We start from the raw sequence: 12,633 nt of genomic DNA, 5'->3' as shown, positions 1-12,633 counted from the left end.
CGCCAAATCCTTACATCATGAAGCTGGAACCGGCAAATGTTTGTCACGTTTGCTTGATTAAATGATGATTGAAATTCCTATTGAAAAATTTCTGATTTGATTAATTGTTTCAGCTCTAATCAGGATTGAAGTACAAAATGACTGGGAAAGTGTTTCTGATTCTTGCAGATGTGTGCAGGTTCTTATACTCATACGTATATGAATGTAAATACTCAAGTCATCCACAGACAGAATGTGCATACTTTTATTTCCAGAAATGCAAAAATAACCAGTCAGCCATATGAACTTCATTTGCATTTTTTTCTTTTTAGCTTTGGCATGGTCATAGAAACATGATTCTTTTAAATGTAAAGCTACACAGTCAAATCACTATAGTTTATATTCTGACAATAACACAATGTGATTCAGGGACAGCATGATGAGCTTTTGATGAAGTTGTTTGACAGTATCAAGGATCATGGTCATTGTTGCCTTTTTTATGATATAATAACAGGTAATACAAAAATTTATACCAAAAAAATCATGAGCTCATATTGAGCTGCGGTTCACGGCACGGACACTCCTGAACTACTTAGTACCCTTCATCTCAGTACCAACAAACACTATAACCTTTACACCTCAACAACTCAGAGTACCTTGCATAAGTGAAGTAATTGCTTGAAAGTGACCTCGGTCCGTTAGGACGTGCTTTTAAAAGGGGATCGAAAATGTGAATAAAATCAAAATGAACTACCTCTACCCTTATAACAACAAGAAAACAGTGTCCTGTTTGCAGAGATTAAGCAGAAAAACATATATTTATGTTTATATGAGTTATTTGACTCAGTGTCGCTTTCTGAGAATGATCTGTCAAACTTTAGGAGTCCTGTTACATCAAACTTTACATTTTAAAACATTTTCAAATATATATTGGGTAAGTCTGGTGGATAGACGGGTCTTTGATATGATAGTGATAGTGATAACTTGATCCCTTTATATTTATCTTTACTTCATGAATATTTCACTACACAATCTTTGATGTATAAAACATGAGGTAATAATGTTAGACAGGGATGTGACTGTCTGAGGAGCCAGGGTGTGTCTGAGCACATTCACCTCCACTTCTTGTGGATTTCAAGAACGTTTGTGTTGTATAATATACAATATTACAGGAATAGCTCAACATTTTCGAAAATACAGTTATTTGCTTTCTTGCCAAGAGTTAGATGAGAAGATCGATTCCTCTCTTATGTCTGTACAGTAATTATAAAGATGGAACCAGCAGCTGGTTAGCTTAGCATAGCATAAAGACTGGAAACAGGGGGAAACAGCTAGCCTGGCTTTGTTCAAAGGTAAAATATCCACCTATCACGGCTATCACTGCTAAAGATTGTCTTTAAAGGTTATATCTCTGACAAAAACAAAAAGCATAAAAACAACAATTCACTGGTTTACGGGGATTATCTGCTATTTCTTTGCCAGGCCCAGTAACTTTCTGACATCCCTGCTGGTTTTTCTGGCAACTGCTCAGAGCCAAAAAACAGTCTGGCACATAACCTCTAAAACCGTAAATTGTTGTTTTTACCATTTAATTTTTGTACATGTTAACCAAAAGAGATAGCATGTTAACTAGTGAGCTTTAGAGTTGCTGGAGAGTGGATTTTGTCAGCATCAGACAGAACTAGGCTAGCTGTTTCAAGCTAAGCTAAATAGGTGCTAGCTTTAGATTCATATTTACCATACAGATGTGAGAGTGGTATCAATCAAAGCAAAGCATAATCCCCAAAATGCTAAACTATTCCTTTAAGTATATAACATACAAACTATTTCTTGGTTGTACTTTATATAGTGCAATATACAGTACAATGCTCATGTCTCTTCTTTGTTTTAATGCTGATGCTTTGCAGTCTTCACAAATACATTTGGTAACAAAGTCTGATATTTCATCCCACATATCAAACATTACACAACCTGCACAATATGTACCAGCTGTGACGATATAAAGCTCTGCCTGTAAAAGTGGCACTGCTATGGCTTCATTTTGACTCAAAAACAAAGCAGAGGGAAAAGACACAGCGCCTGGGTTCAAACTGAGTCACATAAGGGGTGATATGGGAGGAGGTAGTACGGGCACATGGCCTCATGTTAGAGTCTGCATTTCAGTTAAAGCCCTGTTTTTTGTCCAGAATGAGACAAAGAGAGAGCAGATGAAGGTCAGAGAAAACTAAGTGCGGCAAACATATATATGAAGATTTGTACATTTTTGTTTCCCTGAAAGCAGCTTTGGTTTGACTACCACCAAACTTTACCAGGGCTAAAGTAGGAACAACTGACCTCCACACTCACAAATAGGATCCCAGTTTGTATTCATAACATTCAGTTTGTGTGTTATCTTTGTGATCTCTGTATCCTTCCCCAATCTGATCTCAGTCCGTCTCACTCAGGAGTCACTGGGGTTTACTGTCCCGGGGCGTAGGGCCAGCTGATGGAGCTCCCTGATAGCTGCATGTCTCGGATCAGCGTCTCGATCGGCGTCTTGCCCACAAGCCGCATGAAGAAGAGCTGGGAGATAAGGTTGGCCGGCACGGCACGCAGAGCAGGGAGACGCAGCAGTAAGCGACCAAATCGCTGAGGCTGGTTGGGATACTGCAACCTTTCATACTCTGTCAGGGCGACCTGGGCCTTCTCCTGCAGGGACTCTACATGGGCCGGGTCTGTCAGACCACATGCATCTGTAAGGCAAAGACACAGAGGATGTTGTCACAATTTAAATTTTACTATTAGCCTGCTTTTGCATGTTTCTATTTTCAACCCTGTCTCCTAGAAATATTGTCTTTTTTACACTCAGGGCTTCTTTACTCTTGTAAATTTAAAAAAATTTAAATTGTGAATTCAGGCTTTAATTTTTGGTCCCTTTCAAGGAATAGTTTGAAATCTTAGGAAAAAATATGCTTTGTTGAGAGTTGGATCAGAAGATCAATCCCAATCTCAAGTCTGTATGATAAATATGAAACTATAGCCAGCAGCTAGTTAGACTAGTTTAGCACGAGGACCCGTAACAAGAGGAAAACCACTAGTTTGGCTCTATGCAAAGGCAGCTAAATCAGCCTACCACAACCGCTAAAAAAGTCACTTCACCTGGCCTAAATACATAACCCCCAGTAAAATCACAACTTGTCTTTCAACTTTGGTTTTCACATAGATTAAATAAACAAGATTTAATATGTTAATTAGCGAGCCTTAGAGTCTTTGTACAGACAAGACTAGCTGGTCTCTTCTCTGCTAGTCCTCCTTCAGTGAGGTCAGAGGTCACACTCATTCATGTCAAAGTTTCCCTACAACTGGTAGGGATTTAATTTAGTTTTTCTTGCTGGTCCAGAAACTAACCCTGTCCAATACCTCACACAGACAGTTTTGTTTTGGTTTTCTCTAAAGACACTTGGGGTCAGTGTACAGTAAACACACCCAGTTGTAGTAGCTCTCATCACTTAGATAACCTTGTGAAAAGTCTACCAAACTCACCAGGTGAAAACAGTGCAATGGCTTTGAGGCAGCTGTACTCGGCTGTGTCCACCTGCAGCCTGTTCAGCTTGTCCACCTGGTCCTGGAAAACCCTGACCTGGTCCATGAAGGACACCACGCGCTCAGCAGACATGGGGGACGAGTGAAACCCAGCTGCTGCCAGCAGAGGAGCCATGTGCAGGGGCAGAGCAGACTGAGCAGCATTCAGGATGAAGAGCTCGCTCCAGCTCAGCCTCAGCAGAGCCACCTGCAGGAAGGATTGGAAATTAGGAAACGGTCACTTAGAGTAGTGGGTCTAAACAGGCCTTTGTCACAGCAGACAATTTGTCTTGTCATAGTAGGAAAAGCATAGGTGTCACTAACAAAATCAATGATGTTTTTTTTTCTAGTGTTTCAGTAAAGTACATTGGGCTATTGGGTAAGTCTATGGGGTCACAGTTCCTGGGTCACAGTTTGTGGTTAAGGCTGAAAAGACAGGTATAATTTTACAGAAAAATATTGGCTGTGTTGTTCAAGCTGTAATGTTTGCACCTGAATTTTAAAATGTAATCTGCAGTGAAAATCTAAATTGGTTTTCAAAAGGAAAGAAAAAAAAAGAAAGATGTCTCCAGTCTTAACTGACCTGCTCTGAGACGGGCAGTTCTGGGAAGTATGGGATGTTTCTGGCCCACTCGATGGTGCTGAAGAGGAGCCGGGCTGCCAGCTCACAGATGCTGTCGATGCCCATGACTGAGCCTCCGCTCGCAGATGCCTGCATCTGTGTCTGGCTGTAAGGGGCCCCGTAACGGCTGCTGGGGTACGGCTCGGCCCGGAGGAGCTGGGAGATGAGATCTGAAACCGGCTGCCCGTTGAAATAATCTGCCCCAATGTGACCTGGCCCTGCACCTCCAACTCCACCAGCCAGGGAGTTTGGACTGATACCTGAGTGAGACGGAGGGATCCGACCCCGCTGGACAGCTTCATGAAAGGAAACAAGATAGAATGAGAATCTGATGGCATGCCTCAAAACATTAGATGTTTCTTACACTGCTGCACTGTTGCTTCACTCCAAGGAGAACTTCAGAGTATAACCATGCCTGATTGAAGCAGGAGACAAGGCGTGAAATGTAACTGATTACATTTACTCAAGCATTGTGCTTAAGTACAATTTTGAGGTACTTGTGCTTTAATTGAGTATTTCTGATTTACTTTATTTTTCTACTCCACCACATTTCAGAGGGAAATATTGTTCTTTTTACTCCTCTACATTTGTCAGACAGTTAGTTACCCTCTCATCCTTTGTGTGAGTACATTTGGATGACAATACTTATCTATTTTTACCTAAGTGGCAATTTGAAGGCTGAACTTTTACTTGTAACAGGGTATTTTACATTGTAGTATTTTTACTTGTACTTAAGTAAAAATAAGGACTTTATATTGCAAGTGCAGATACACAAGAAAAGCAAAGTGTAAGTGTAACCAGTGCTTTTTAAATGTAGATATTTGTGTGGATTTCCCTCAAGCAGAAGAGATAGACAGCAAACATAAGGGAAGAAAGAAAGGTGGATGTGTTGCACATAGGTCCTCGGCTGGTAATGAACTGAGGTCGTTGCTGTTGTAGTGTACCACACACTCCCTCCACCTCGGGGTCCCACAAATAGCATCAAGCCTACTAACTCCTGGTAAGAGTATGAAATAGGTTCACTTTCACCAGTTAAATGCATTAATAGTGAGGCTTTATTTCATTCTAATTCTTTGTGATTGAAAGCTAAGGCCAATATCCTAATGTGAGTGCTCTGCCTGTACTGCCCCAAATATTAATTAACACTGATGTATTTCTGAAGTGGCAGTGAATACAGTCTCTGTGCCAAAAAAATCTCACTGAAGCAGTCTGGGTTAAAGGTGAAACAGACATTTCCAGGTAATGTGGAAACAGTGCAACCTGCGTCATGGCCACAGTCAGCATGGTTCATTAATAACCAGGCCCAATATAACCTCTGGCACACTGTCACCTCACTGCACATTATGTATGGGAGAGCTTGTGGTATCCACTGACACAGACTGAAATACAAGAGGAGTTAAATTACGCTAGAATACAATTACAGACTTCACTATCAATAGACGTCATACTGACCATGGCAGTAAATTAAAACACTGAAATATTTTGTGATGTGATAATGAGGGTTGAATAGCTAGAATGAAAATAATTACACCAGGCAAATAGGAGTCACTGTTCTGGAAAATTTGAAACTGTAATTAACTAGTTATATGGCATTTTCACCAGCGACCAACAGCTCAGTGTGTTTTGACCAAATATCTCCACTTGCTGTTCTATTTTCCTGTTATGCAAATCAAACATGGTTGCCTCAAGTTGCCCCATTGTCCCTGAAGCCCAACAGCTGCAGGGAGTCGAACACCAGGGTGAAAACATGCTTTGGTTGACAGTATAAATATTCACTGGCAAATGTCAGTGGCTGTTTCTTACACTTTCTCTGGGAATTACTCATTTCTGGTATTTATGTATTTGTATGTGTGTTTCTGAGTATTTGAACTTGTGTGTGTTTGTCTTTCTTCAGGGTGTTCGGGCATGAATCAGTCTGTTTGTGTGTATGTAAAAGAGAGGATATGGTTGTTTTACATCTCAGTGGGGAAAGTGTAAACTGTAAATACAACACTGATATATTATCACCTTATATTGCTGTAATACGTTTTTAGAGCGTTTACTCTGAGAACAGCTTCATGCTACGGAGGCAAATGTGGTGAGAGTAAACCAGAACGGTAAAATAGTGGGCTGTGAAACCTAGACAATGAGCTAAAATGATGCTAATGCCCAGTTAAGCTGCAGAGTCAGGTGAAACAATCCCCTATTATCAATCTGAAAATATCGATTAATTTAGCTTTAAGTAAAGGACTTTCCACCAATGTCAAATCTTGAAAGTTGAACAGTAGTCTCAGCTACTCGTGTGATGTGGTTCACTCTTCAGTTCTTCATCTCTGGTGGTGGAAAACTCATTTGTGTGTTTACTAACCCTGAAAAAAACCACCTTTAACCTGCTGTGTACATGGATAATACCTTCTTTGCGCATCCCAACTCGGAAACATTTCTTCAGTCGACAGTATTGGCACTGGTTGCGGTGATGCTGGTCGATTTGGCATTCACGATTTGATCTGCACAAAGGAAACAAAATATTGAACACGCAATAAAATATATATAATATTTAATGATAGTAACCTGTAAATTGATCACTGAGCTTTCTCTCCTTTCTCCCATTCCCTCCCTCTCACTCCCTCCCTCTCCCTCCCTCTCCCTCCCTCTCTCGCTCTCTCACTCTCTCACTGACCCCTACGATGAGTGAACTGTGTGAGCTGGCCGGGCTGAAAAGCTATCAAGGCTGTGACCTTTGTAAATCATCAGCTCTACACACCCTTGTGTTGCCATTTACAGCAGGACGAGGTCTGCCAACATTTCAAAGAGAGCCCTTTCAGCCCTGGACATGACAAACTGACTACAAAGACACCTCCCATTCAGAGTTAGTGCATTATTATGTGGAAGAAATGACTATATTCGGTAGCTGAGAGCTCCTTGTGTAAGAGCAGAGAATTGAGTTGCAACATTGTGTTCCCGTGGTGAAGAATAATGGGAATGTTGACCTTCTGAGGCAATCCATCCTCACATGACTGACCTTCAGGGCTTTTCATTTCTCTTATTTTTTCCCGGGGCTGTTTGTGAGACGTATCCAAGGTTGGAACAAATCATTCCCGAGTGAGAAATGGACGTAATCTGCTGTCTCCGTCATGAATGTGAATGCACATATAATGGTTTGTAAAAAAAAGATGCTAACCTTTTCCTATAAACCTTCAATAAATGATTAAAATTGCACTGTAATGTAGTTTTGTGCAGATGTAAAATGTAAGTGAATATAGAGTAATTGTCAACTATTATCATTTCTAATATAAAGACATATTTTTTTATATCATTACACCTGTGTCTTACTATATTGTCATCCATTCTCTGTTTATACAGCAGCCAGTCAAGTGTGCCCATAGGAGGAGTTAATAAACACTTACATGTGCTTACAAATACATTGTAATGTGTTAATTTACATGTAAAGTAACAATTAAAGTAAAGAGTGACCAAAAAGACGAAGAAGTTCGTCAACAAGAAAAGGCAGCAAAATAAATGAAATGTGCCTTGTTTAACTTCACATTTATAGCTGTTCAAGCTGTGAACACAATGAGATATCATGTTTAATCTCCCAGCAGCCCCTACCTGCAGGAGTAGTTGAGGTTTCGTCTGATGCTCCTCTTGAAGAAGCTCTTGCAGCCCTCGCAGGTGAACACGCCGTAGTGCTTCCCGCTGGACTTGTCCCCACACACCACACAGTCCACCACACAGGCCTTGTCCTCGTCCCCAACGTCCACATCGCTGCTGCCGGCCTGTGGCGATCCGTCCTCTTCCTCCCTCCTCAGGTAAGCCTTCTCCCCCAGTCCATTAGTGTCCCCGTTGGGGTTGCCCCATCCCCCGCTCACCATGGCCATATTCTCTGAGACACGCAGTCCAGTGAGTGGATCATACACAGCGCCGCCCTGTCCCCCAGCTTCCAAATACCTTCAGAGTCTAAAAACTGATTCCAGACTCAAAGACAGTGGCTCCAGGTTTGTAATTCAGGGCAGGCTTCGTCCAAAAATGATGAAAAAAAATGAAAAGTTGTCCCGGGCTCCACGGTGTTGACCTTTACCCCCTTTGCAGTCTGCTTGGACTGACCTGGAGGTCCCTCCCAGTGCTGTTTTTTCTCTCTTCTTTAATCCCTCTGCTGTCTCTGTTCTTGTCTTTCACCCCTCTGTTTTCTGCCCTGACCTCTGATCAATGGCTCCCAAGGTCTGAGAAAACTTCAGACACACATTTAGTGGTTCAGAGTTCAAGCAGGAGAAAAGGGTGCAGCCTTGCTCTTTTCACAGGAAACAATAAATTACACTTTGACTCCCTCTTTCTTTCTCCCTCCCTCTCACTTTCTCTCTCTGTCTCCCCCCTGGAAGAAGGTAAAAAAACCCCAAAAAAACACCTCACAAATCCCTAGGCACAGTGGCGAGGGACAAAACAAGAGTTGCTCTCCAAATAAAAGAAGAAGCTCAGCCCCTCTCCCTCGGTGCACGACTTTCTCCCAGAAGGACAAACAAGTGGGAGGAAAATAAAACACAACTCTCCTTCAGGCAGGGTTAAACTGCCCTGCCCTCTCCTCCAACTTATAAACTAGTCCAACCAGTTCCTGCCGTGCAGAGGTGTTATCTGCTGATCTGAGGCAGTTCTAGTCCAGACGCACTCTTGACTTGTCGAGGCTGTTATAGAAGCAGAGGTGATAGTGATGAAGAGGAAAAATAAAAGACAACTCGACAAGTATTTTGGCTCAGGAACCTTTGTGCCCTCAAAATAACCATATGTAGACGATGATCCCACACTTGATATTAAAATGAGAAGCGCGCTGAGAAAAAAAACAATACACTCCTTTGACTCCCAGAAAATCTGGTTTCTGCAGCAACAGAGTTTCTTGAAAGACGTCCTCCTCTTCTGCTGTCTGTGGTGAAATTATGTTTTCTCCAGGCTCCTCCAACTCCTCAGAGTCTGTGGTGTCAGAGGCTCAAATGTCACAGAAAAAACAACAAGCCAGAACAAAAGCAGAGTTGAGTAATCTCCTTAGTCGCAGTTCTCTTCTCTTCTCTCAAAGCTCCACAAAGTGTTGTCTCTCTCCCCCTTCTCTTGTTTTGTCAGTGCTTGTCCATCCAGCAGTAACAACCAGAGGCCAGAACCTCTCTGCATTCCCTGTCAGCGAGTCAGGGTGTACTGTTGCACTCTTTACTATTCTGCCTGTCCTTTTTTTTTTTTTTTTTTTTTTCCGTCTTTCTCTCTGCTGGCCCCGGCAGGAATAAATTAGGCAAACAAGCGCAGGAAAAACACGGTCACAGACCTTTTAGTGAAAGCCAGACGCTGCAGTGGAGAGCAGCCCAGAGATAGCCTCCTCTCCTGCTCCTCTCAATCCCCTCTCTGTGTCTCTGCCTCGCTCCCTCCTTTAGGGAGAGTGAGCTGTGTCTGTGTGCTGAGGGATTTGACACTGCTATTCAAGCCCTGCCGTTGCCATGACACTGGATGCCTTATAAGGCCAGAGGAGTCAAAGAGCACAGAGTGGGCTGCAGCCACACACACACACACACACACACACACACACACACACACACACACACACACACACACAGAATGAATGCCTGGCTGCCTGACTGGCTGCCTGTTTCCCCCCTGACCTCGGGCGGGCCTGCGAGCAAGGGGTAGTTGACCTCAACACTGCCATGAGACAAAGAGGGGTGGGGGCCTCGGGTCGACACACAGCGAGCGCATGGCACTCGCACTCATGTTCTCCACTCCACTCTAATCCTTAAGACTTCCTCCGACTTTGTTGACCCAATAATAACAGGGAGGGCCTGTTGTTGTTGAGTAACTTGTCTAAAGGTTATATGATATGCCACCGGCTCCTTTTCACACCTGCTGCACACACTCACAGGTCAGTGTGAAGGATGCCAAAGATCCACGGTAGCTGCTGGGTCCTGGATGGTACTGGTTATACATTTGTAAGCACATTTTAAGAAGGGTGATTTTGTATCGTATGTCCATGAAGTTGTTGGATTTGCTAGAGACAGATAAAAAAAAAAAAAAAAAAAGAATCAGTGAAGCAGAGATCAAGATATTGTGACTTTTCCACATCTTTGAAACCCGACCATCTTAGGAATTACACATGTATTGGACACTTCTGTGTTTCATGATTAAGCCTATGTCAATGCCAATGTTCAGTGCAAATGCAGAAAGTAGTGAGCCCTATACGTAGTGAGGCATAAAGCGAGGGTGTGACGGTTGGGGTAGTGCACAGGAGTGTAGCATGTACTTTCATAAGGGAGAGCTTTCGTGGAGGCCCTGCATTTAATGACTGAATTTTTATCAACCGTAACCACAGTCTTTGGCACCGGCATTAACCATGTGTTTCAGGTGCCTGACCACAACCATATCTTAACCATGTTTTATTTGTCACAACCAGATCTTAGGTCCGTCTGATTGCCTGTGTGTGTCTCTACTGTAGAACTACATGGCCTGTAAGTTGTACTGACAACGGTCCATTGACAGAAATGATATGTCACTTTTCACCGCACATTTTGTCAGCTTCAGCACATGGATGCTGTGGATGTTGTACATACAAAGTGCAAGACTGACACACAGATTGCATCCTGAGTCAAGTGTTTACAGGAGGTTAAGGCAACAAAATCACTTAAAAGAATCAGGAAAGGTCAATGTTTTGGAGAAATGTTAATGAACTTAAATTGCTTTTTGTCATGTTTTAAGCCACTGTTGACTTTGTCAGTTTAAAACCACATCCACAATCTTTCACTTTGAGTTGTCTAAACACAACCACCAACAGGTTAATGACTGAAATATATCATCAGACAGCATTTTGCAGATACATTCTTATTTGTTAATTAACATTTCCTCATTACCTTGATAAAAACATCATCATGGTGGCATTATGTTTCCTTCAAAATATCTTTGCTATTGTAAATGAATTAGATATAAATGTAATTTAGGAGCCAGGGTTGCTGGTTTTACAGTGTGTAGTGCTCCACATGACGACTAATGGTCATCATGTGCCCTTTAACTTAGACTGCATGGTATGAAGAAAAGAAATACTGTATGTATGCTGCTTTTGTTTTACAAACCCAGTAATAATTTGCTGTGTAACCCGTCCGTCGTCTTGGCAGAAGGCAGTGCTCCTGTGGAATTTCTGGCAGCTTTGTCTGTCATACCAACACCACTGTCATGTGAAGGTCTCTCGAAAAAAGGGAGGACAAAATAAACAATCAGAGCCTGCAACCAAGGTTTCCAATAACAGCCTCCAAACGCAGGAAAAAAAAAAACCCACAGAGGAGGTATTCACTGGCGCTTACAAGCATGCCTGCTTAAAAGAACCTCTATGTACCAAAAACTGTTTGCTCATCACATGGTTTTACAGGAATTCCCCCTGAGTGACAAAACATTTTGTCCATTGTAGCTTCAAAAGAATATGCTGTCTCTCACAAAAATGTACAAATATCAAAGGAGCAAAAGGCCTTGAGTTAAAAGCTCATTAAAAGAGGGTTGGAAGGAAAGGAAATAAGTTCTCTTACACACGTTCAGTCAGTGAGGTTAATTCAGCCTTTTAAATGTGAGCATAAGGCAACTTTAACCCACATCCATCACAGCGAGACTCATTGTGCATGGATAGGCCTTTTGTTTGGTTAAGAGGTTATCAGGGGCCAAGCTAAGCTGCTGTAAGTTGAATTAGTGCTTTCCTTTAAGCCTCTGTCTATGTGTATTAGCAGCGGTCAGACCATGAGGAGTAGTGTTTGATATTTTCTCATGAAACAGTATAATGTAAGACTTATATTTAAAGAGGTGTGTAGGGTGGAACTTTAATCTCAAGTATAAATGTCAGATGTTGTTTTTTAACAGCTCTCAATCACTTTTGTTTAATGACAACAGCGAACACTAACCAGGGAAGACTTGCACAAGCCTTTGAGGATGACGAAAAGGAAAAATGTCCACCACTGCTTCCATAGAGACACACAAAAAAAGAAATGATTTTTTGTGGCGATTTCTAGTGTACAGAGTCTGTACATGTTTGTGTACATGCTTAAGCCTGGAGTAAAATGGTGTATGTGTAACTTTATTGTAATAGGAAATTAACTTTATTGTAAAAGAAAATGAAACTTGTTGATATTTTCAAATCCCCTAAATATTGAAGTGTGAAGAATAAATCACACATGAGCAGTCACAACATTAAGGCTCCTTGTGACCAAAATGAAAGCTGTTAAAGTGTGGCAAACCAAAAACTTTGATCAGTTAAATACTGGAAAGTAAACTCCTTTTGATTTAAGACTGTTACTAATTGATTCATTGATTCCAATAAACAAATTAAAAGTGACTCATATACCAAAGTACCTGACAAGAAATATTAAATGGTGGGTTTTTTTTGTGTATTTGTCACTTGGAAATGTTGCTATTGTATAACAAGCACAGACTTTGTGTAAAGTGTGTCTTGGTGTTGTAAAGACTTCATTTAATCTTTGAATTTTGGAAAC

At 41.7% G+C, this 12,633-nt stretch overlaps 1 protein-coding gene and 1 long non-coding RNA gene across 4 annotated transcripts in view; one reads left to right on the top strand and one right to left on the bottom strand.

Moving 5' to 3' along the window:
- Positions 1-230: 230 nt before the first annotated feature.
- LOC111654860 (nuclear receptor subfamily 2 group F member 6-like) lies at positions 231-9,562 on the bottom strand. Its single transcript, XM_023406015.2, has 5 exons — positions 7,751-9,562; positions 6,554-6,648; positions 4,124-4,458; positions 3,502-3,748; positions 231-2,711 (listed from the first exon to the last, which is right to left on the bottom strand). The coding sequence occupies exons 1-5, from the start codon at positions 8,017-8,019 to the stop codon at positions 2,437-2,439; spliced, it is 1,221 nt and encodes a 406-aa protein (XP_023261783.1). The 5' UTR covers positions 8,020-9,562; the 3' UTR covers positions 231-2,436.
- LOC147819136 (uncharacterized) overlaps positions 7,160-12,633 on the top strand; it is a 20,558-nt gene continuing 15,084 nt past the window's right edge. For all 3 annotated transcript variants that reach the window (XR_015437233.1, XR_015437232.1, XR_015437234.1), the window contains exons 1-2: positions 7,160-7,299; positions 7,741-7,950. This is a non-coding gene — a long non-coding RNA (uncharacterized LOC147819136). The remainder of the gene's footprint in view (positions 7,300-7,740; positions 7,951-12,633) is intronic.

Source organism: Seriola lalandi, unplaced genomic scaffold (genome assembly GCF_002814215.2).
Source record: "Seriola lalandi dorsalis isolate HSWRI2012SDOR001 ecotype SW California unplaced genomic scaffold, Sedor1 jcf7180002054293, whole genome shotgun sequence".
NCBI lineage: Eukaryota > Metazoa > Chordata > Actinopteri > Carangiformes > Carangidae > Seriola > Seriola lalandi.
This window is presented reverse-complemented; position numbering and strand designations above follow the sequence as displayed.